The sequence below is a fragment of the Mesoplodon bidens genome (assembly GCF_964165515.1).
Source record: "Mesoplodon bidens genome assembly, chromosome: 10".
NCBI lineage: Eukaryota > Metazoa > Chordata > Mammalia > Artiodactyla > Ziphiidae > Mesoplodon > Mesoplodon bidens.
In genome coordinates, this window is record NC_138172.1 from 97,934,938 (window position 1) to 97,957,117 (window position 22,180).

A 22,180-nucleotide genomic window follows, 5' to 3' on the forward strand; every position below is an offset into this window, starting at 1 on the left:
GCTACCCAACGATCACATTAATTGTATCTTGTTTTGTTTTTGTTAAAAAAAAAATTCTCCCAGGAATGTATTGGATTTTGTATGCAAATACAGATTTCCAAGACTTAAATGTGATTGAGATGAGACAACATAATGTAAATAAATTTTACCAGCACATTCATTTCCAGAAGTGTGGTTACATTATGGTTTTGTTTGTTTGTTTTTTCATTTTTTGGCTGTGCCACGAAGCATGTGGGATCTTAGTTCCCCAAACAGGGATCGAACCCACTCCCCCTGCATTGGAAGCACTGAGTCTTAACCACTGGACTGCCAGGGAGGTCCCAAGTATGTTATATTATGTAAGTGCCAGAAGAGGTCGCAGAACTATCATGGTAGAACAGGCCGCACTGTTAAGACATTTGAAAATAGGTTTCCTAACACAACATTGTAAATCAATTTTTTAAAAAAGATAATAGGTTTAATACGAGATGGGCCTAACCTGAACTGATGGTGGCATTAGCTACTCTGATATAATTTGCTGCTTTCCTCTATTCACAGACAATACAAGGTTTCTCGCCTGCATCTAGTATAGAAAAATGTAGATTAGAACTAGATGTTTGATTTCCTTTTCCTGACCCTCAGGCTCTCTTATGAGAGAACTAGACAGCAGAAGACAGTGGAAACTCACTTGTCACAGCTGAATCCTCAGCATGGAAAAAGTGTGCTCGATCAATACAGATTATCAGCCTCTAAGATAGAGGAATGGGACTCCCATAAACACCAGTTCTGAAACTTCAATGCATATGTTGACTGTGTCTCGTATAAAATATGGGTTCTTTTTTTTTTTTTCGCTTCTGAAGGTAAACGCCTTGTCCTGTTGATTGCTTTGCCATGGATGGGTAATTCAGGAGACCCCTGGGACTGATCTGAGTGACCTGAAGGCCTGAAGACTTGTTACTTAGGAGAGTTAACCAGACTCTGTCCATAGACTTCCGTTCTGAGAGTGTTTAATACATGCTAATCCTTGTCCCAACAAGCTGAATCCAGCAAAGAGAGCTGGATGGGCTGCAGCCTCTGTAAAGGAGCTTGTCCAGCCCTGTAGCATAGGACAGGGTTTCTCAAGCTTGGCATTACTGAAATTTTGGGCTGGACACTTCTTTGCTGTGGAGGCTATCTGTGCAATGTCCTGACCTCTACCACTACATGCCAGTAGCATGCCATACCCCAGTTATAAAAACCAAAATGTCTCCAGACGTTGCCAAGTGTCCCCTTGGAGGTAGAATGCCCCTTTGGAGGTAGAATGCCCCCAGTGGAGAACCACTGGAATAGAGCAATGAATCTCAAACCTTAGAGCACATCAGAACTGCCTGGAAGGCTTGTTAAAACAGATTCAGTAGGTCTGCATGGGACCTGAAGGTTTCAGTTCTAAAAAGTTTCTAGGTAATGCTGCTGATGACAGTACAGATGCCACACTTTGAGAACCGCTGGCACTGGGAAATTCCTAACTGGTTCAATCTAGTTCTACCTGGGACAGTGGTAAGGTTCTCCATTCATGTTCCCCATCCCAAAAGAAGGTGTGCAAGGCCCCACTTTCCTACAGAGCCCTGACCTGTTCGCATATCCATCCTCCTGATACAGCCATGTGTTTTGGGGGCCAGCATCATGTCTGGTTCCAGGGAATGGCTCTTGTGTGATCTGAGACACATGCAGTGGTCCCAATCCTCTTGCTAGAGATTGATTTAGGTAGAGACGTATGATAAACTTCTGGCTAATGAGATGTGAGGAGAATGTTTCCTCATTTGTTAAAAGGAGAAACAGAAGACAGATACATTCTCTTTCTCTGGACATTAGGTTTAGATATAAACCTGTTGTACTGTTGCAGCTACCTTGTGACTGTTAGGGGAACAAACTGAAGGCAGTGCCGATGGAAATGGCAATGAAGGAAGACGGAAGGAAACTGGATCCATGATAACGGCATTGAGCTGTTGAATTAGCTAACCCTGGAGTCTCTGTACGTCTGGGCTTGTTATGTACGATAATGTATTTTTTAAACATCTTTATTGGAGTATAATTGCTTTACAATGTTGTGTTAGTTTCTGCTTTATAACAAAGTGAATCAGCTATACATATACATATGTCCCCATATCCCCTCCCTCTTGCGTCTCCCTCCCACCCTCCCTATCCCACCCTTCTAGGTGGTCACAAAGCACCGAGCTGATCTCCCTGTGCTATGCGGCTGCTTCCCACTAGCTATCTATTTTACATTTGGTAGTGTATATATGTCCATGCCTCTCTCTCACTTCATCCCAGCTTACCCTTCCCCTGCCCTGTGTCCTCAAGTCCATACTCTACGTCTGCATCTTTATTCCTGTCCTTCCCCCAGGTTCGTCAGAACCTTTTTTTTCTAGATTCCATATATATGTGTTAGCAAACAGTATTTGTTTTTCTGACTTACTTCACAATGTATTTTCTTACTCTTTAATCCACTCTGAATTTTTTTAATTTGTAGCAGAAGTAACCTAACAAATCCAGCTGGCATGTGCAAGACCTTGGTGTCCTTGAATCAAAAGGAGACCAGTCAGTGTGTCTAGAGCTGTACTAATATGGGTAGAAATTTACAAGCTGAGGGTCTTCCCTGGTGGCTCAGTGGTTAAGAATCTGCCTGCCACTGCAGGCGACATGAGTTTGAGCCCTGGTCTGGGAAGATCCCACATGCCACGGAGCAACTAAGCCCGTGCGCCACAAATACTGAGCCTGCATGCCACAACTACTGAAGCCCATGTGCCTAGAGCCCATGCTCCGCAACAAGAGAAGCCACTGCAATGAGAAGCCCATGCACCGTGACGAAAAGTAGCCCCCGCTCGCTGCAACTAGAGAAAGCCCATGCACAGCAATGAAGACCCAATGCAGCCAAAAAAATTTTTTAATTAATTAATTAAAAATAAAGTTACCATGATTAAGACTTTATAAAAAAAAGAGGCATACATTAAAAAAAGAAAGAAATTTACAAGCTAATCCTAGAAAGATCATGGTTTTGACTAGATTGATAAGTGTTGATCATGAAGGATAAATAAGGTTTCTGCTGTACTCAAAGGGCAGAGAGGATTATGCTTGGAACTTGTCTTGTGGTACCACCATGTCCAGGGGTACAAGTTAATAGGAGCTCAGTTCCACCTTATACACAGCTGTGCCATGAAGGTCAGAGTTCCTTCAGAAATGATGACTTCAGTCATATCACCAAGATGAAGCTTAAGCAAGTGAGGTTTTGGGTGTTTTTGTTTTGCTAGTTGGTTGGCTTTTTGGTAACTTTTCATGTTAATATATTTTCATACTTACAGAAAAGCTGAAGTAACAGTACAAGATCCACCAATTGTTTGTATATGTTCCATTTGCTTTACTATTTGGTGTGTATGTGTCGTGTACATATTTTGAACCATTTGAGAGTATGTTGGAGACATCATGCTACCTTACACTCTAAACACCTTGGTACTTCCTAAGTAAAAAGAATTGTTTTGTATAATCAGGAAATTTAAAATTGACACAATAGTATTATCTAATCCATAATCTGTATACTATTTTTTCCTATTTCCCAGTAATGTCCTTTATAACTTTCCTTTATACCTCCAGTTTAGGATCTAATCCAGGGTCATGTATTGCATTGATTTTCGTTTCTCATTAATCTCCTTTAATCTAGGACCATGCTAGTTATTTTCTACAATGTTGATCAATTTGCGTTTGTTTGATGTTTTCTCATGACTACAGATTCAGTTTATTCAGTTTAGGGACACCACTAAAGTGATGTTATGTTCTCAGTGCTTTCTATCAGATTGACTGTGAGTCAGTCTGTCCCAGTGTTATGTAACTTTTTATGTAACTTATATCCCAATGTAACTTTCCCCGCCCCCCAGCTATGCAGCACCACTTGCATGATCTTAGTTCCCTGACCAGGGATCGAACCCGTGTCCCCTGCACTGGAAGGGCAGAGTCCTAACCACTGGACCACCAGGGAATTCTCAGTGGTATAACTTTGATCACTTGATTAGGTGATGTGTTTAGGCTTTTTTTTTCACTGTAAAGTTACAATTGAATGCTTAAAATTAATAAGTAATCTGTGGGGAGATATTTTGAACCTATGTAAGTATTCTGTTCCTTGTCAAACTTTCACCCATGAGTTACAGCAGCCATTCATGATTTCCTAACTCCATTATTCTTTCTGTATTTATTCGTTGGTCTTTTACTATAAGAGCTTTCCCTTCTCCTCCATTTAGGTGTGTATATATGTATGTGTATATGCATGTATGGATTTATGGACTCTTAGTTATTGAATTACAACCTATTACTATCATATTTATTTGGATGCTCAAAGTGTCCCAGATTAGCCAGCAGGAGCCTCTTCAAGGTGACTTCTGTGCCTTTTGATATGTTCTCATTATTCTCTGAGCACTACCCTAATTTCTGGTGCTACACTATGTTGCAGACTTATACTTTCCCCGCCCAAGCACGAGAAACCAACTTTTTCTTCAAGCATCTCTTGACTCGCTGGATTTTCAACAAAGCCAAGAAATACATTGGTAAAGGCAAGTCTCAACATCCAACTTCAATCTCTGTGATCGACTGCAGAGAGCAAAGCTGTAGTCTCAAAATCTTCCCTCGGGCTTCCCTGGTGGCGCAGTGGTTGAGAGTCCGCCTGCCGATGCAGGGGACACGGGTTCGTGCCCCGGTCTGGGAAGATCCCACGTGCCGCGGAGCGGATGGGCCCGTGAGCCATGGCCGCTGAGCCTGTGCTGCTCCGCAAGGGAGAGGCCACAGCAGTGAGGGGCCCGCGTACCGCCAAAAAAAAAAAAAAAAAAAAATCTTCCCTCTATGGAGAGGTCTTGCCTGGCAGCCTAATCTAGGGGAAACCCAGTGTCTCCACATCTGTTGACCTCTGTCATTTCACGCTGTTTTATTTGCTTCACAGTGACACTTACTCACTACCTAAAATTATCTTGTTTGTTGATATATTTTTGTAATTTTTCTATGCCTTCAACTACGATATAAAGGATCTGCCAGTCTTAATACACGGCTGTATACCCGGAGCCCGAAACCGGCACAGAGAGGAATGTGTGGAAGCTTCCTGCCCAAAAAGATCCTATGAAAACACAACAATATTTCTTTACCCCCATTTTATACTGTGGAAGTTTTTCAAATGGCATTTGCCCAGATTCCCACCATCCCTGAGCAAAATGTCTTGATCACGTATCCAGGTAGGAAAATTTCCATGTATGGTAATGACTACAACATCAGTGTTTTAGTAAATTTCCTAGATTTTCAAATTTCAGTCACTCGGTTGCTTTTGGTAGTTGTTATTCCCAAAGAATCTCATGTTATTACTGTGGTTATTTTTTAAACCATCCTTCTTCCACTGGGTCATCTCTGATACACAGCCATGCAGTTGGAAAGTCTAATTCGGGTACTTCCTGCTGAGTCCTCTGTGAAAGCCACCATGGAATGCTAATCATGGAGTCATCATGCCTCACCTGCTCAGAGGTATGTGGCAGGGGATCACAAAAGGTGTTAAGCGCCGGAGTTTCAATGTGCGGACCTGGCAGTCATCGGTGCTTTTCCTCCTTGCTCTTCACGACCCATTACCCCTATTTAGTAAAATCCTAAGAAAATGAAGCTAGAGTTTCCCAACCAGTGATCTGTAAGACGCAGGACACATTTTAACTGCCCTACCCGTGCTTCCTTCCCCACCATTTTCTTAGTGATGTGACTATGGATTTTCTCTCCTCCCCCATCCTTTTCTTTTATCTCATCTCCATAGTCTAGAATAGAGAAGGTACAGAATTTTCCTTTTCATACTGCAACTTTCATCTGTAAATATCATTTGAGACCAGTCCCTTGCTGTCATTTGGTTTAATGTGATGGCACTACACGTTACTGGGACTCAACTTACCCATCTGGTCTGTCCTGTGCAAAGGTGAAAGTCACCTGGCTCCAGCTCTCAACACACAGCCAGCATAGAATTAAAAACCAAACAAAACTGGTTTTGATCATTGAACTTTGGTTTTGTAAGATGTTAACATTAGAAGTTGGGTGAAAGGTCTACAAGAATTCTCTGTACCATTTTTGTAACTTTTCTCTGCAATCTAAAGTTATTTTAAAATAAAACCTTTTGGAAAGCCATCGAAAACCTTCTATTGTTGCCTGTACAGCTGATGCCCTGAAGCTCACTAATAATTAATTCACTTTAATAGAAATAAATGGCTTGAAGTTCATAAATAATTCACTTTCACGTTACACTAACTTTTTCAACTATTTCTCCTAACAGCCTCGGCTCCTGATCACACGCCTGAGATTCACTTTTACAGTTTGACACATGATGCTGGTCATTGGTTTCTGAATTTTGCCTTCTTTTCATAAGAACCCTTTTGTTTGGGACAATTCAGCCCCCAATATCCTTCCCAAGAGGGAGGTCAGGCTTCCTGGGCTGGCTCCCAAGGACTCACCAAAGTTAATCTTCCCGACAGCCACCACGGAAGCCCACCACTTTCAAAGCTTGTAGGCGTTCCTCGTGGAAAAGTGAGCACGGTCAGCGTCATCTCTTACCCTCCTCCTTTCAGAGATATCACTGTTAGTCTTCTTTCCAAGGTCAGGACTTGGCCCTGGGAGGTTGACCTCCAGTGTCTTTCCATTGGCTTGACCTCTTAAGCCCTTAGCCATCCTGACCAGAAGAGGGAGTAGTCACAACAGGAAACTTCTAGTTCTGGCATTAGTCTTCCCAAACTCCAGTTATTTGCTTAGTCTGTTCAAGTGAGTCTCTGCTCCCGTTTCCCACTTGGCATAGACTGCTATGCATAGACTGCTATCCTAAATTCTTTTTTAAAATTATTTATTTATTTATTTATTTATTTGGCTGCGCCGGTTCTTAGTTGTGGCACGAGGGATCTTCGTTGCTGCATGTGGAATCTTTAGTTGCGGCATATGGGATCTAGTTCCCTGACCAGGGATCAAACCCAGGCCCCCTGCATTGAGAGCACGGAGTTTTAACCACTGGGCCACCAGGGAAGTTCCTGCTATCCTAAATTCTTACTGTGTAAAAAGATTAACAGTGGTGACATTTCTCTCTTATCGTTTGAAGTAATATGTGCAAAGAAAAAAATTTTTTAAACCAAAGTCACTCATAATTCCATTAAGCAACAAAAAAGAGATAGCAACTGGGGCTTTAAAAAACATTAGAATCATAATATTTTTTTGTTTGGTTTGGTTTTTTTTGCGGTACGTGGGCCTCTCACTGTTGTGGCCTCTCCCATTGTGGAGCACAGGCTCCGGACGCGCAGGCTCAGCAGCCATGGCTCACGGGCCCAGCCGCTCCGCGGCATGTGGGATCCTCCCGGACCAGGACACGAACCCGTGTCCCCAGCATCGGCAGGCGGACTCCCAACCACTGCGCCACCAGGGAAGTCCCCATAATATATTTTTATTTAGACTTATTTTCTGGTATTCTGATTCTTAACTCAATAAAGGATATCTACCGGAAATCTACTTCAAACCTCCAACATCATGTACCAAAGTTAAACATGTCCTTTAATATTGGGAACAACTCAAGGACAGCTGCTATCACTGCTACCATTTAAAACTGTGTTGCAAATTTCTGCATGTCAGAAGACAAGAAAAAGAAGGAAAAGGTAAAACTTATTTATTTTAAAGAATTTTTTATTTTTTCAGATTCTTTTACTTTATTGTTTATTACAAGGTATTAGATCTAGTTCCCTGTGCTGTACAGAAAATCTCATTGTTTATCTATTTTATATACATTGTTATGTATTTGTTAATCCCTCCTAATTTATCCCTCTCCCCCTCTTTCCCCTCTGTTAACCATAAATTTGTTTTCTATGTCTATGAGTCTGTTTCTGTTTTGTAAATAAACTCAGCTGTATTAATTTTTAGATTCCACAGATAAGTGATATCATATGATATTTGTCTTTCTCTGTTGGACTTACTCAGTATGATAATCTCAAGATTCATTCATGTTGCCGCAAATGGGAATATTTTGTTCTTTTTTATTGTTGAGTAATATTCCATTGTATACATATACCACATCTTTTTTATTCTTTCATCTGTTGATGGGCATTTAGGTTGCTTCCATGCCTTGGCTATTGTAAATAGTGCTACTATGAACATTGGGGTGCATGTATCTTTTCACATTAGAGTTTTCACCTTTTCTGGATATATGCCCAGGAGTTGGGTTGCTGGATCATATGGTAACTCTATTTTTATTTTATTTATTTATTTTTACATTTTATTTATTTATTTATTTATTTATTGGCTGCATTGGGTCTTCGTTGCTGTGCGAAGGCTTTCTCTAGTTGCAGCGAGTGGGAGCTACTCTTCGTTGTGGTGCACAGGCTTCTCATTGTGGTGGCTTCTCTTGTTGTGGAGCATGGGCTCTAGGTGCACGGGCTTCAGTAGTTGTGGCATGCGGGCTCAGTAGTTGTGGCTCACGGGCTTCAGTAGTTGTGGCTCGCAGGCTGTAGAGCACAGGCTCAGTAGATGTGATGTACAGGCTTCATTGCTCCGTGGCATGTGGGATCTTCCCGGACCAGGGCCGAACCCGTGTCCCCTGCATTGGCAGGCGGATTCTTAACCACTGTGCCACCAGGGGAGTCCCTACAGTAATTTTTAATATATGGTTTTGGCACATGAATAGACCAAAAGATCAGTAGAACAGGAGTCCAGAAAAAGAACCATAAACATATGAAGCTTAATACATGATCATGTTGGCATTTTAAATCAATGGGGAAAGATAGTATTGGGATAATTGACTTTCTTTAACTGAGTAAAAATGTAAAACCTTATCTGAAATCATGTGACAAAATAAGTTATAGATGGTATGAGTACTAAAGAGTTAAATGTGGGGAAAAACTATGAAAGTTAAAGAAAATACGGGTGAATTTTTGTACCAACTTTGGAGGGGGAACACATTACAGGTCAGGTTCTCCAGATACCAGGCCCTAAACTGGAGAGTGGCGTGCAAGGGAGCACTTCAGATTTCATACTTATGTGGGGGAAGAGAAGGGATCAGGATTGCATAGAAAATTTGGACTGCAATGAGCTCACAGTAAGACCTCGGTCCACCCTAGAGAGAGCACACCAAGTTAAGGTGAGGGCATTGGGCCTGTACAGCCCCACGTCATCCAGGCACTGGGTGCAGGCTGACCCCAGATGGGATGTGTCCTTGGGTGAGGCCACGCTCATTGGCTGAGAGTAATTCCCAGAGGAGGCTGACCTCAGTCCTGGGGCGGTCCCATTTGTGCAGTGCAGCCTCCACGCTTGAGCAGCTTGGATCAATTTCTTCCTATAAGTTTAGGGAGCAGCTCCTCCAAGATCGGGTGAATGTCTTCTCTTGGGGAAACTTATGGAGGGAAGCTTAGTGGAATGACCAACAGCTTCTACCATTGCAGCTGGTCCCGAAGCTGTAACTGATACCCAGGGTCTCCTTTTTCTCTTCCCCATTTCAGATTCCCCATATCCTTCACTAGCACCTCTGCTAGTCTGGATGGCTTACTTGGTGAAGTGACCCAGACCCTAAACGGAGGATCTGAGCCTCTGATCACTGTGTACTTCTCAGGCCATGGCCACTGTACTTATTTATCCTAAAACCTGAACAAGGGAACAACAAGAGATGCTCGAATGGGGCATCTGGTAATGCCAGGAAGTAAGAAAGTGTTCAAGAAACCCGCCCCCAGTGAGGGGGGGTATGTCAAAGGGCCTCAGGAGCCAACTTAAAGGGCTACCCATGGCCAAAGCTGGAACGATTTGAGGGAAAAAAAGGTAGTATTGGATTATAACCTAAAGTATAAGATAAATATCCACGAGTCCATATTAATATTAATAAATGACTGAATAAATAAATACATTGGGGAAAAGAGACAAATCTCCTGTTCAGAGGAGTTCCAAATAATTTATGTACAAACTCTACTCTAAAAGAGGTGGAGTATGGGACTTCCTTGGCAGTCCAGTGGTTAAGAATCTGCGCTTCCACTGCAAGGGGCACGGGTTCAATCCCTGGTCGGGGAACTAAGATCCCACATTCCGACGGTGTGGCCATAAAAAATAATAAATAAATTTAAAAAATTTAAAAATAAATAAACAAATGAATAAATAAATAAATGAATAAATAAAAGAGATGGACTATAACTCCCCATTCTTTATGTATGGGCTCGGAATAATGACTTCCTTCCAAAGAGTGTTGTATGGAAAAAGGGAAAAAGAGTCACTTTACGGTGGAGAATCCTGACAAACACTACTTAAGCCGGGTGACCAAGGCCAGCATCAGCTGTGATAAGCTAAGTTGATAGTGTGTACCCTTCATATCATGTGATGAAAATGGTACTTTATCTCTGTGGTCTTCCTCCTCCAAACCCCCAAATTCAATCTAACCATGAGAAAAACATCAGCCAAAACCAATGGGTGGGGGGCATTTTGCAAAATCTCCAACCAGTACCCTTCAAGATTGTCAAGGTCATCAAAACAAGAAAAGCCTGAGAAACAGTCACAGCCCAGAGGAGACTGTAGAAACATACCTAAACCTAATGTGAAACTTGGATAAGATCCTGGAACAAAAAAAGGATATTAGGTAAAAATTAAGCCAATCTACATAAAGTATGAATATTAGGTAATAGTGATAATGTATCAATATTGGCTCATTAATTGTGACAAATGTATTATACGAATGTTATATATTGATTATGTTATATGGGAACTCGGTATTATCTGTAATTTTTCTGTAAAATTAAGACTATTCTAAAAGTAAAAGTTTATTTTTGAAGGGCCCAGAAAAGCAAGCTGCAAAAAGATATAATTTCTATTATACGTCTCTATAATCAACTCATTAAAAAAAAGCCAGTACATGTGTCTTTGTGTATATTTCCATCATATACACAAACACATGTATATAACTGATGTAGAATAACCACTAGTCACATGTGGCTAAAAATAAGTAACATTTCCTCAGTCACACTGGCCACATTTCAAGTGCCCAGTGGCTAAATTGAGTGGTTACTATCTTGGACAGTGTAGATACAGAACATTTTCATCATTGCAGAAATTCTTTTGGACAGCACTGCCACAGGATATCACTGCACTGAAAAGACACTTAAGAATATACACCAATCAAGTGATTACTTCTGGAGAAAGGAATTCACTTTTTATTCTATATTCTTCTGTATTCTTTCTATTTTTTTTTACCTATGAACTTGATTTTATCACATTTAAAAAACTTTTTGTTGAAGTATAGTTGATTTATGTATTCTTTCTATTTTTATGAACATATATTTTTATTGTTTTTGTAGTTTGAAATGTTTTTCACCTTAGTTTTTAAACATTTTGCATTAAAAAAATGGTGCATCAGATGTTGTTGAAATGAGTTATTTCCCTCAGTATTTCTGTCATTTTCCATGTGTCTGTTAGAGGCAAAATTTGTTTAGCCAAACTTAGCACTGAAAGGCTGCTCAGAAACTTTGGCATTTGACAATCGAATAATTATGATAATATTAACATGTCTTTTTCCTAAATTGTACCTTGATTTTTAAAAAATAAATAAAGGGGGCAAGAGTAGAAGGCTAACTTCTTCCTTCCTCAGATTTTAAAATGGTTGTACCCAATTTAAATGAAACTGATCTTCCATTATATTCTCTTCTCTATCATTCCCAGTTATTCTCCCCAACACTCCACAGAGGAAAAGCTTAATTATTTTTCAGTGGATGGGCATTTTAAGACAAATATGTGTGTATGTATGAATGTATTTATTTTTATTTTTTAGAAAATGTTAGGAGAATTATCTTCAAATGCCAATCAAATAAAAATACACAATAGCCCCAAAGGTGGAAAACAATATATTAATTTATTTCCAAGAAAACAACATGGAACATCATCGAAAACAAAGTTTTCAGGGCATCTCCAAGGGCTAGCAGAAACCCACTAGTCCAAACACTACACTCTTCCAATATTAAAGTACTTAAGACACAGAAGAAATGACCAACAATGGACATGTAAACATCTTCTATTCCAAAAGATTTCTTGTTCTACAAGAGAAAGATCCAGTGTAAAGCAACCCTTCTTCTCAAGTGGTGTCATGTAAATTAGTTGAAAAAAAAAGGTGATCTTCAGATTCTGCCTTTAGCTCTGGGTGTGTTCGCTACCCCTTGACTCTTCATCAACCAATACAGTTCCATCTTTTTTTTCAGTAGCAGGAAAAAAAAAAGGCTTTACTTCAAAGTCACTAGAAGTCATTAAATATGATTAACATTCAACAGGCACAACTACAGAAAAAAATAATGTTGCGTGGATTAAATGTATCATTAATTGTAGTTACTGTTTTTCATTAGAATAAATAAATATCAAGGAACTGGATGGAATATAAGAGTAGACTTCATATTCTTCTGAGGTGACAGGACGTTTTCTCAATATTAACACGGAGACCATTCTGGGATGCTAAATATGGCTTTACTTCACCTTCTCTAAATGTTCCACCTCAGGAAATGAACAAAGGAGACCAATAAGAGAATCCCGATTCTCAGACAGAGAACTTGTTTCCTAATGCTGACTAAAAACCTCTCTAAGCCTCACTCACTTCATCTGCAAAATGGGGGTAATCATGCGAGCTTCCCAAGAGCGTTGTGAGATTTGAAGGCCATGAGACGTAAGGAGCAAGCAGAACACCTAGAACACAATCGGCTGCGGCTTCCGTCTCCTCCTTTCCTTCTCTCTTGGGAATAATCTGATTTAGACCTCACTTTGTAATTTCTGATATCCTGGGCCTGATATCACAGTCTACAACCCTGCACAGGAAGGTGTTAAAATACAACCACCCTGTGAGATTCTCTAGAGCAGCCTTTCCCACGTTGACGTTATTGCCAGGACTTTTAGAGTGAAAAAGCTTCTGACTTAACTTCTCCTCCTTGTCTCTGCATGTGTCTGGTGTATAATAAACACTCAAGAAATACTTATTGACCAGATGCTGAATGAATGAATTGGATACATGAATGGGACGAAGGATAAGTGACCAAAAGGCTCACACACATTTGAAAGCTTTTAAAAATCCAGGCACTCCTATGACCCCCCAGGCATTGCAAAGCTACCCAGAGAACACTATGGACCCCTTAAAGGCTCACGGGGCAGAATTTGGTCTCCAACTTTGCAGATAAGATCACTTTGGTCAGGGTGGAGAGCAGTGGCAATAAAGGAAAGTGATTTACTCTGAGATATTCAAGGCTTGAGGCTAAACCCATGCAATAGCACCTCTCTTCTAGAAATTCTTCATGCTTCAAGAACTTTTCCACGTTCTCAATGGAAAACAAGAAAATGGGATCAGAGCACATTCTGACAAACATTCAAGAAACTGATTCCCCCCGGGGGCCTTTTACTGAAGCAGCAGGCAGGGACTGCTGTCTTAAATTCTGTCTCCTGTGAATGGCTTTAAATTCTATACAGAACTTTAGACACAGGAAACTTGAAAATGCTACTGTTGAAACTCAGGAACAAGATCTAGTTCTCAGTTCTAGGAGCTCAAGCTGTAAAGGAGATTGGTCAGTTACCCAAAAAAGCGATTTCTATGCCTACGTGCAGGTAAGAAAAGAGCAGGGGATATCCATCAATGTGTGGCTAGAGATCTGTTATAAAAGATTCCTTCTTCAAAGAAACCCAATTCGTTTTCTCCTAAATAGTATTATCCACAACTCTGCTTTTCATTAGAACATTTATATACGATGAGGATCAGATGCAAATCTGAGGACAGTTTATCACTGATCAGAACATTAGCCTGATACAGAGTGAGCCTCAAGGAACTGCCAGAGTGGCCAAAGCGCCAGCATCCCTGCGCAACCATCCTGACAGCATATTTCACGGTGTCCAGAGAATATTTTAACATGTTGTAATGTAGTCAGGTCCTGAAGCCATAACCTTGGCCCTGACACTGTTCATATAACCCAGGCCAAGTTTTTCTCACAAAGAAAAGCTCTCCTTTCCAGCTGTGATTTTCCTGCAGTCGTGAGTGGCAGTAGGTCAAAAATACCAGCTGGGCTGTATTGCAATTTCACTCTGATTTAGGGTTCTTTCTCTAAGCCTCAGCTCTAGGCATTCCACAGTCAGGGGGTACGCAGTGAGCTCAAACTTGTTAGCAAAGAGGCTTGACGAATTAATCAACCACTTTAAGTCTCCGTTTCCATAGATACAAATGCCATGGACGTAGTGGCCTGTAAAGGAAGAGAACAAGAAACAGTGAAAACAGGCTTGTTTTTTGAGTCAGGGGTAGTGAGCTTGCAAAATGGTAGGGTTACTGCCTGACTGCTGCGTGGCTAGCGCTGTGTCAAGGGCTACGGGATTGTGATGAAACAGCGTTGTGCTGGCCCAGCCCACGAGGCAGTTAAACTTTCTACGGGGAGAAAGAGGTACAAACATGCATTTGAAGAAAATGAGAGTTAAATAATACAAAGAAGTAACACAACAGGCAACACAAGGCCGTTCATGGACTGTATCATGAACTTTGGATTTCATGGATGAGAAGTTCTAGAAGTGTACAGATGGGAGAAGTCTTTATGGGCTGTATTGGTCAGGTCTCTTCTCTGAGCTCCAGCCTGGTCTAGCCAAGTCCCTACTTTATCTCTCCTCTTAGGTGAGTAATAAACCTCACCCATTGGTCAGGTCTGAAGTCCTTAATCCTCTCCAAGTCTTCCCCATCACAATCCACAGCAAGTCTATTCTTCAGTGCCCTGGGCACTTCTCCCCCTTTTTTTCACACCCCACATCCAATCTGGTAGCAATCCTGTCAGCTCAACCTTCAAAATACTAATAGAATTTGACCACTTTTCACCACCTCCACTACCTGCATCCTAGTCTAAGCCGCCTCCATCTTCCTGTCTGAATTGTTACAATAACTGGTTTCCAGCGCCTCCATTTTTGCCTGTTAGTACATTCCCAGCACAACAGCCAGAGTGATTGTTTTCAATGTAAGCAGAAGATGTCTCTGCTGCTCAAAACCCTCTAATGACTTTTCATCTCATTTGCAGTAAAAGCCAAATTCCTACCAATGGCATTCAAGACTCCTCAGACTCTGGCCCGCTCATCACCTGGACTCACCTCCCACCACTTACTCATTCAGTTATAACCTTTAATAACCCTTTCCAGCTAGGTGGTTTGTGACCACCTAGAGGGGTGGGATAGGGAGGGTGGGAGGGAGGGAGATGCAAGAGGGAAGAGATACGGGAACATATGTATATGTATAACTGATTCACTTTGTTATACAGCAGAAACTAACACACCATTGTGAAGCAATTATACTCCAATAAAGCTGTAAAAAAAACCACAAAAAACCCTTCCACATTCACATCAGCCACACTGGCCTCCTTGCTGGTCCCAAGCACCCCCAGTCATCCATCCGTGTTTGCTCTTTCTCCCCTGTACCATGTCCTTCTACCAGACAGCCTCAAGGCTCCCTCTGGCACCACCCAGGTCTCTGCTTCAAGGTCATCTTCTCATGAGGCTGTCTCTGACCTCCTTCCCTTCTTTCCTGATTCATTTTCCTTTGGTCACTTATTACCAACAAACGTGTTTGTTTGTTTATCGTCTTTCTCCTCAGACTAGAATATAAGCTCCTGAAGAGCTACAATTTGAGACCATTGTGTTCACTTCTGTGTCTCCAGCCTCTGGAACAGTGCCTGGTAAATATTAGGTGTTAAATTAATAGGTGTTGAATAAAAGGGTAGAGAAGGATGTGTGGAGAGTTCACGGGTGGGTAGGATTGGGAAGCATCAGGTGGGAAAATGCCTCTGGAAAATGTAGAGATGAGAATTTTCTGCTAGAATAGAGTTTGTTGGGGAACAGGTTCAAAACAAGGAAATTGGTACTCTTTGCAGCATTTGTTTGCATATGGTAGAACGACTATGGTCGACTGACTTAAAACAGATGAAAGTTGGGCCTCTTTTATCCCATAAAGGGTTGGGCCTTTTTATCCCTTTCTTATGAAAGGGCTGGAGAAGCGGTGTTTTTTTTTTAATTTATTTTTGGCTGCGCTGGGCCTTCATTGCTGCACAGGGGCTTTCTCTAGTTGTGGCGAGCAGGGGCTACTCTTCGTTGCAGTGCGCGGGCTTCTCATTGCGGTGGCTTCTCTTGTTGCGGAGCACGGGTTCTAGGAGCGCAGGCTTCAGTAGTTGTTGCACGCGGGCTTCAGTAGTTGTGGCTCGCGGGCTCTAGAGTTCAGGTTCAGTAGTTGCGGTGCACGGGCCTAGTTGCTCTGCAACATGTGGGATCTTCCTGGACCAGGGCTCGAACCTGTGTCCCCTGCACTGGCAGGTGGATTCTTAACCACTGTGCCACCAGGGAAGCCCCTGAAGAACTTTTTTGAATAGAAGAATCAAATGATGAAATAGATTTTAGCACGATTAATTTTGCAGAGCTTTGCAGGGTACATTAGGAACCAATCAAGAGACTACAGTAATTGTGTAAACCAGAGAGTTTGTTCAAAGTTAACGGCTGCCATGAGTGGGAAAAGAAGGCTATTAGAGGTAGAGCACAGAAGGACTGATGGGACTTGGTGATTAACTCAATGTGGCTGGAAGGAAGTTCAGCAGACAGAGAGAATCACTGGAGAAAAAAGCCGGAGTCTAAGGAAGTTAAAGAATAACCGGGTAGTGGGTGGGAAGACCTCGGTACGTGGGCAGCACGCCCATGGTTAAGAAATGGCTGGGCTTCCCTGGTGGCGCAGTGGTTGAGAGTCCGCCTGCCGATGCAGGGGACGCGGGTTCGTGCCCCGGTCCGGGAGGATCCCACATGCCGTGGAGCGGCTGGGCCCGTGAGCCGTGGCCGCTGAGCCTGCGCGTCCGGAGCCTGTGCTCCGCAACGGGAGAGGCCACAACAGTGAGAGGCCCGCGTACCACAAAAAAAAAAAAAAAAAAAAAAAAAAAAAAAAAAGGCAGTGAACAGGAGAGATTTCAGGCTGGATCAAGTAGAGGGTGCCTAGACAGCTTGGTCTTCAGGATAGAGGCAGTAAGTACACCTTTGCTTAGGAAAAGAACCAGCAGAGGGGGAGACACTGAGAATGCAAGAGAGCAATGGGATAATTTAGGGGGATCCACACACAACTGGGACCAGATGGTGACCTTGGTTGTGATGATAGGTAAGTTTTCCTCTTGAAACAGGAAGCAACAATGAGAGAATGGGTCCAAAATGCTCTAAGATGGCGGAAAGGGATGACATGACAAAGGAATTGATAAGATTTTAATCAAATGTCTTCAAAGTTCTTCCTAAAGTTGAACTGATCACTTTTTGAGAGTAGAAAGGCTGTTTTAACATAAGATTGGGAGCTTAAAGGTGGGCAGGGGCTTCCCTAGTGGCGCAGTGGTTGAGAGTCCGCCTGCCGATGCAGGGGACACAGGTTCGTGCCCCGGTCCGGGAAGATCCCACATGCCGCGGAGCGGCTGGGCCCGTGAGCCATGGCCGCTGGGCCTGCGCATCCGGAGCCTGTGCTCCGCAACGGGAGAGGACACAGCGGTGAGAGGCCCGCGTACCGCAAAAAAAAAAAAAAAAAAAAAGGTGGGCAGAAAAACTCAAAAGGTGTACACCGGGAAGAGTACCAGGACAATAATGATGTAAATAAAAGAATAAGTAAGTAGGCAGCCAGAGGGTCTAGCTGAAGGTAGACAGTGGGTGAATTTAGGGCACTTCTGTGACATTCTTCAGCAATGTCCTGCTTCAGGAGCCACAAATGGCAAAAAGCAGATGACAGTAATGATTACGTGTAGGAATCAGCCTTGTAGGATCAAACGGCAAGGGAACCTAAGATGTTAGCAAGAACAGCACACAACAGCTGATACAGTACACAGGCTGGACGAGGGGTCCTCAGAAAGAAACTAGTAGGAGGAGGAAAGTCAAACCTCTGGAAATTCCAATTTTAAAAAAGCAAACACATTTAAAACAACAACAACATATTTCAGATGTGGGGATATAGCAATGAACAAATTGGTCAAAAATCCCAGCCCTGTTGGAGCTTCTATTCTGTTCTGGGGAGAAAGGCAGTAAAATATATAATATGTAAGTTGGTGAAGGAAACTAGTAGGGTGACAAAGAGACTGTAATCAGAGATGGGAGCTCCAAGTTCAAGACCATAGGTCTAGAATGGTACTCTGTGATTTGAAATGCTAAGAGAGTTTGTAAAGTGGGTACACTCACAGGTTTGGAACAAATCCTATTACTCACAGCCAAGGGGAAAAGGTCCAGATTGTGTTACTGACTTGCTGGTTTAGCAAAATGTTTTATTTCCTCTGGAGTATATCTTTTTCTTTTCCCTGTAGAGTGGTCTGGGGACAAACATTTTTTTATCCTATGAACCCTGTATGGCTTTCAGATGGCATAACAGATACTAAGAGAAGAAAAAATGAGACATTTGTTTGAGAGGGGCGTGGGCTACCCAAACATCGTACCCTGTGTAGGTTCCTGGCTAGGGGCTATCTTCATGGCCCCTATCTGTCATGTAGGGTGAAGGTCCCTATAAAATGCAAACCTGACTTGACTATACCTTCTCTACTGAGGTAGGTCCTGGATACAGGTGATGACAAGGAGACTGAAGGTAAAGCTCTACTTGGGTGGGTTGTGTGTGTGGCTGAAACACAGTGGACAGGAGCTTTGGCGGGGGTGGGGAGGGCTAGAGCTGTAAAGCAACCACATCATGTGGGTCCTTGTTGTGGATGTTGGAGTCAAGTGTCACAGCTGGAGAAGAGGTGGAGAAGCAGATCAGAGGATGACCACAGTGGTTCTAAAGGGAAGGTGATCGGGGTTATAGAAGGAAGTGGAGAAGGCAACCTATCCCCAATATTGGGACCCTAACTGATGGAAATGGTCCATGTTCTAAGGAAGACCCAGGAGATCAAAGAGCAAAGTACCCTCCTCTCCATCCTCCTCCCCCCACTAGGAGGGCAGGCCACGATGAGAATGCAGGCAGGTGGCAATGAGCTGTCCTCTGGGGAACATGTGGGCTGATTGAGGTAAAGGTGTGACTATGCTTAAGAACAGATTGTGCAGTGACACGAGGATGCTGCCATCCATAATGGAAGGGGACCCCCGAGAGACAGACACCGGAAGGAGGGTGAGCGTAATGGAAAGACGTAGAGAAGCAGCAGTTTGGAGGTTTTCATCTGAAATATTAGGTGTAGATAAGAGGGGCTGAGGACAGAGCCGTAGACTGAGTGGAAGAGGGGAGGAGGCCAAACCTCGTTACCACGGGGAGAACAGGGCAAACCTTCCTATTCACTCACTCATCTGTTCGCACGATCACTTATTCACTGTATGTCTATTTACTGCCTGTTGTTATGGGCTGAATTGTATTTCCCCCAGATTCATATGTTGAAGTCCTAACCTTCCAGCACCTCAGACTGTAACTGTGTTAGATGTAGGGCCTTGAAAGAAGTAATTAAGTTAAAATGAGGTCATGTGAATGAACCCTAATCCAATATGACTGGTGTCCTTATAAGAAGAGATTAGGGCACAGACACACACAGAGGGTAGGTCATGTGAGGACACGGAGAAGACGGCCATCTACAAGCCAAGGAGAGAGGCCTCAGAAGAAACCAAACCTGCTGACACGTTGATCTCGGACTTCCAGCCTCCAGGACCGTGAGGAAACACATTTCTGTGGTTTGAAACACTCAAGTCTATGGTACTTTGTTATGTTGGTCCTGGTCAACAAATACACATGCCCACCACGTACCAGGCAAGCGTTTGAATATACACCAGGGCTGATGAAAAGCCTTCTTTACAAGGTTCTGTAGAAATGAAAACTACTTGTTTTCTAGTTCTTATCCACTTGGAGGGGAAACCTCTCTTGTTGCTGTCACCTGCCATCGTGCCAGAGCTGCAGCAAACACCTCCAAGCCACCTGGAAACCTGTCTGTAGGGGGAGCAGAGGCTGACATGAGGGATGGGAGTCAGTGGTAAGAACATGACGTCACTTCTCATCCTGACCACTTTCTCCTCGTAACCGCTGCACGCCCAAAGGAGCAGCAAGAGGAATGAATAATAAGGAAAAGGCAGAAACTAGCAAGAAGAAAGCACCATTATGATTTGAACCTACCTCTACATCTCCCTAGGTAATTATAAGCTGGAGAATGCCTTTAAGATACTTAGATTTACTTTTCAAGGACCGTGTCTTGAAGCCTCTTGCTACTCTGTTTAATAATTCACAGATTGGTCTAAATGAACCAGCAGGGCTCTCTGTGAGAACCCCTGTATTCCACAACCTTCATGCCAATACCAACAAGCAGCGTGGCCTCACAGTTTCAAATGAATGCCTCACCGTGGCAGCCTCCGTGTTTATCTTCCATGTCAAACCACTTTACAGCTCTGAGGTTCCCGGCCCACGATGCGTTTGGCATGGAGCCAGGAACACCTGCAATGTTGATAAAGAAGAAAAGCAGAAATAAGAACCAAGAAAGAAAGGTGTCAATTTCATCAGTTAAGCTTCCAAGTCATGCTTATTTTCCCCCAGTATATTATCTTTCATTTCAGATTTTTCATCATTGGTACAAAACCCCACAGCAGGCTTACAGTGCGAATGCGAATAGTTGGTAGCTATGGATCTAGACTTGCCACCAGCAAAAACAATCTATTGGTTTTATTCATAATTTGTGCCCAAGCCTGCGAGAAATGCCATTGCATGAAAACATAATGCAGGTGAAGAAGCTGGAGATTTTTGGTCTCAATGCCTTTTAATTAAATTTACTTTTTAAGGGACTTCCCTGGTGGTTCAGTGGTGAAGAATCCACCTGCCAATGCAGGAGACACGGGTTTGAGACCTGGCCCGGGAAGATCCCACATTCCACAGAGCAACTAAGCCCGTGCGCCATAACTACTGAGCCCCCGTGCCACAACTACTGAAGCCTGTGCACCTAGAAGCTGTGCTCCGCAACAAGAGAAGCCACTGCAATGAGAAACCCGTGCACGGCAACGAAGAGTAGCCCCTGCTCGCCACAACTAGAGAAAGCCCACGTGCAGCAAAGAAGACCCAATGCAGCCAAAAAATAAATAAATAATAATAATAATAAATATTATTTTTAAAAAAGAAATTTACTTTAAAAAAATTTTATTGGAGTATACTTGATTTACAATGTGTTAGTTTCAAGTGTACAGCAAAGTGAATCAGATATATATTTCCATTCTTTTTCAGATTCTTTCCCCATATAGGTTATTACAGAATATTGAGTAGAATTCCCTGTGACATACAGTAGGTCCTTATTAGTTATCTATTTAATGTATAGTAGTGTGCGTATGTTAATCCCAGTCTCCTAATTTATCACTTCCCCCCATGTTTCCCCTTTGGTAACCATAAGTTTAATTTTGAGATCTGCGAGTCTGTTTCTGTTTTGTAAATAAGTTCATTTGTATCATTTTTAAAATGAGATTCCACATATAAGTGATATCATACGATATTTGTCTTTCTCTGTCTGACTTACTTCACTTAGTATGATAATCTCTAACTCCATGCATGTTGCTGCAAATGGCATTATTTCATTCTTTTTTATGGCTAAGTAATATTCCATTGTATATATGTACCAAGCAAGTCTTCTTTATCCATTCCTCTGTCGATGAACATTTAGGTTGCTTCCATGTCTTGGCTATTGTAAGTAGTGCTATTATCAAAAAATTTTAGGACTTCCCAGATAACATCTATCTTAAAGCGAAAGCTCAGGAAACAGGCCACTCTATTTCCTTAGTGCTAATAAGTGAGAAAGATTCCAGGGTCACTCCTCTATGAAGTTTGCAATATTAGACATATGGAACTCAAGCAATCTCTTAACACAATATCCTTTTTATATGCTAAAGTTCTTGTTGAGCATTTGGTGTTGCCAACCACTGTGCTGGGCAGTAAGAGATAGTGTAAGTAACAAGACAAAATTCCTGATCATCCAGTAAAGATGATGAGCACCCAAGCAATGGTTTGTTTGTTTGTTTGGTTTTTTTTTTTTTGGCTGTGTTGGGCCTTCGTTGCTGCACACGGGCTTTCTCTAGTTGCAGCGAGCAGGGGCTACTCTTCACTGCAGTGTGCAGGCTTCTCATTGCAGTGGCTTCTCTTGTTGCGGAGCACTGGCTCTAGGCACGCGGGCTTCAGTAGTTGCGGCACGTGGGCTCAGTAGCTGTGGCTCGCGGGCTCTAGAGCACACGCTCAGTAGTT

The 22,180-nt window shown here is 42.5% G+C and overlaps 1 protein-coding gene across 8 annotated transcripts in view; it reads right to left on the reverse strand.

Annotated features, from left to right (window-relative positions):
• Nucleotides 1-11,852: 11,852 nt before the first annotated feature.
• Nucleotides 11,853-22,180, reverse strand: part of GCNT2 (glucosaminyl (N-acetyl) transferase 2 (I blood group)) — a 126,908-nt gene continuing 116,580 nt past the window's right edge. For 6 of the 8 annotated variants that reach the window (XM_081245734.1, XM_081245733.1, XM_081245735.1 and 3 more), the window contains 2 exons: nucleotides 20,306-20,398; nucleotides 11,853-14,216 (listed from right to left, as the gene is read on the reverse strand). In XM_081245734.1, coding sequence (XP_081101860.1) covers nucleotides 14,026-14,216; nucleotides 20,306-20,398 — 284 coding nt within the window. In that variant the 3' untranslated portion in view covers nucleotides 11,853-14,025. The remainder of the gene's footprint in view (nucleotides 14,217-20,305; nucleotides 20,399-22,180) is intronic. The other 2 variants (XM_081245738.1, XM_081245739.1) reach the window with 1 other exon arrangement.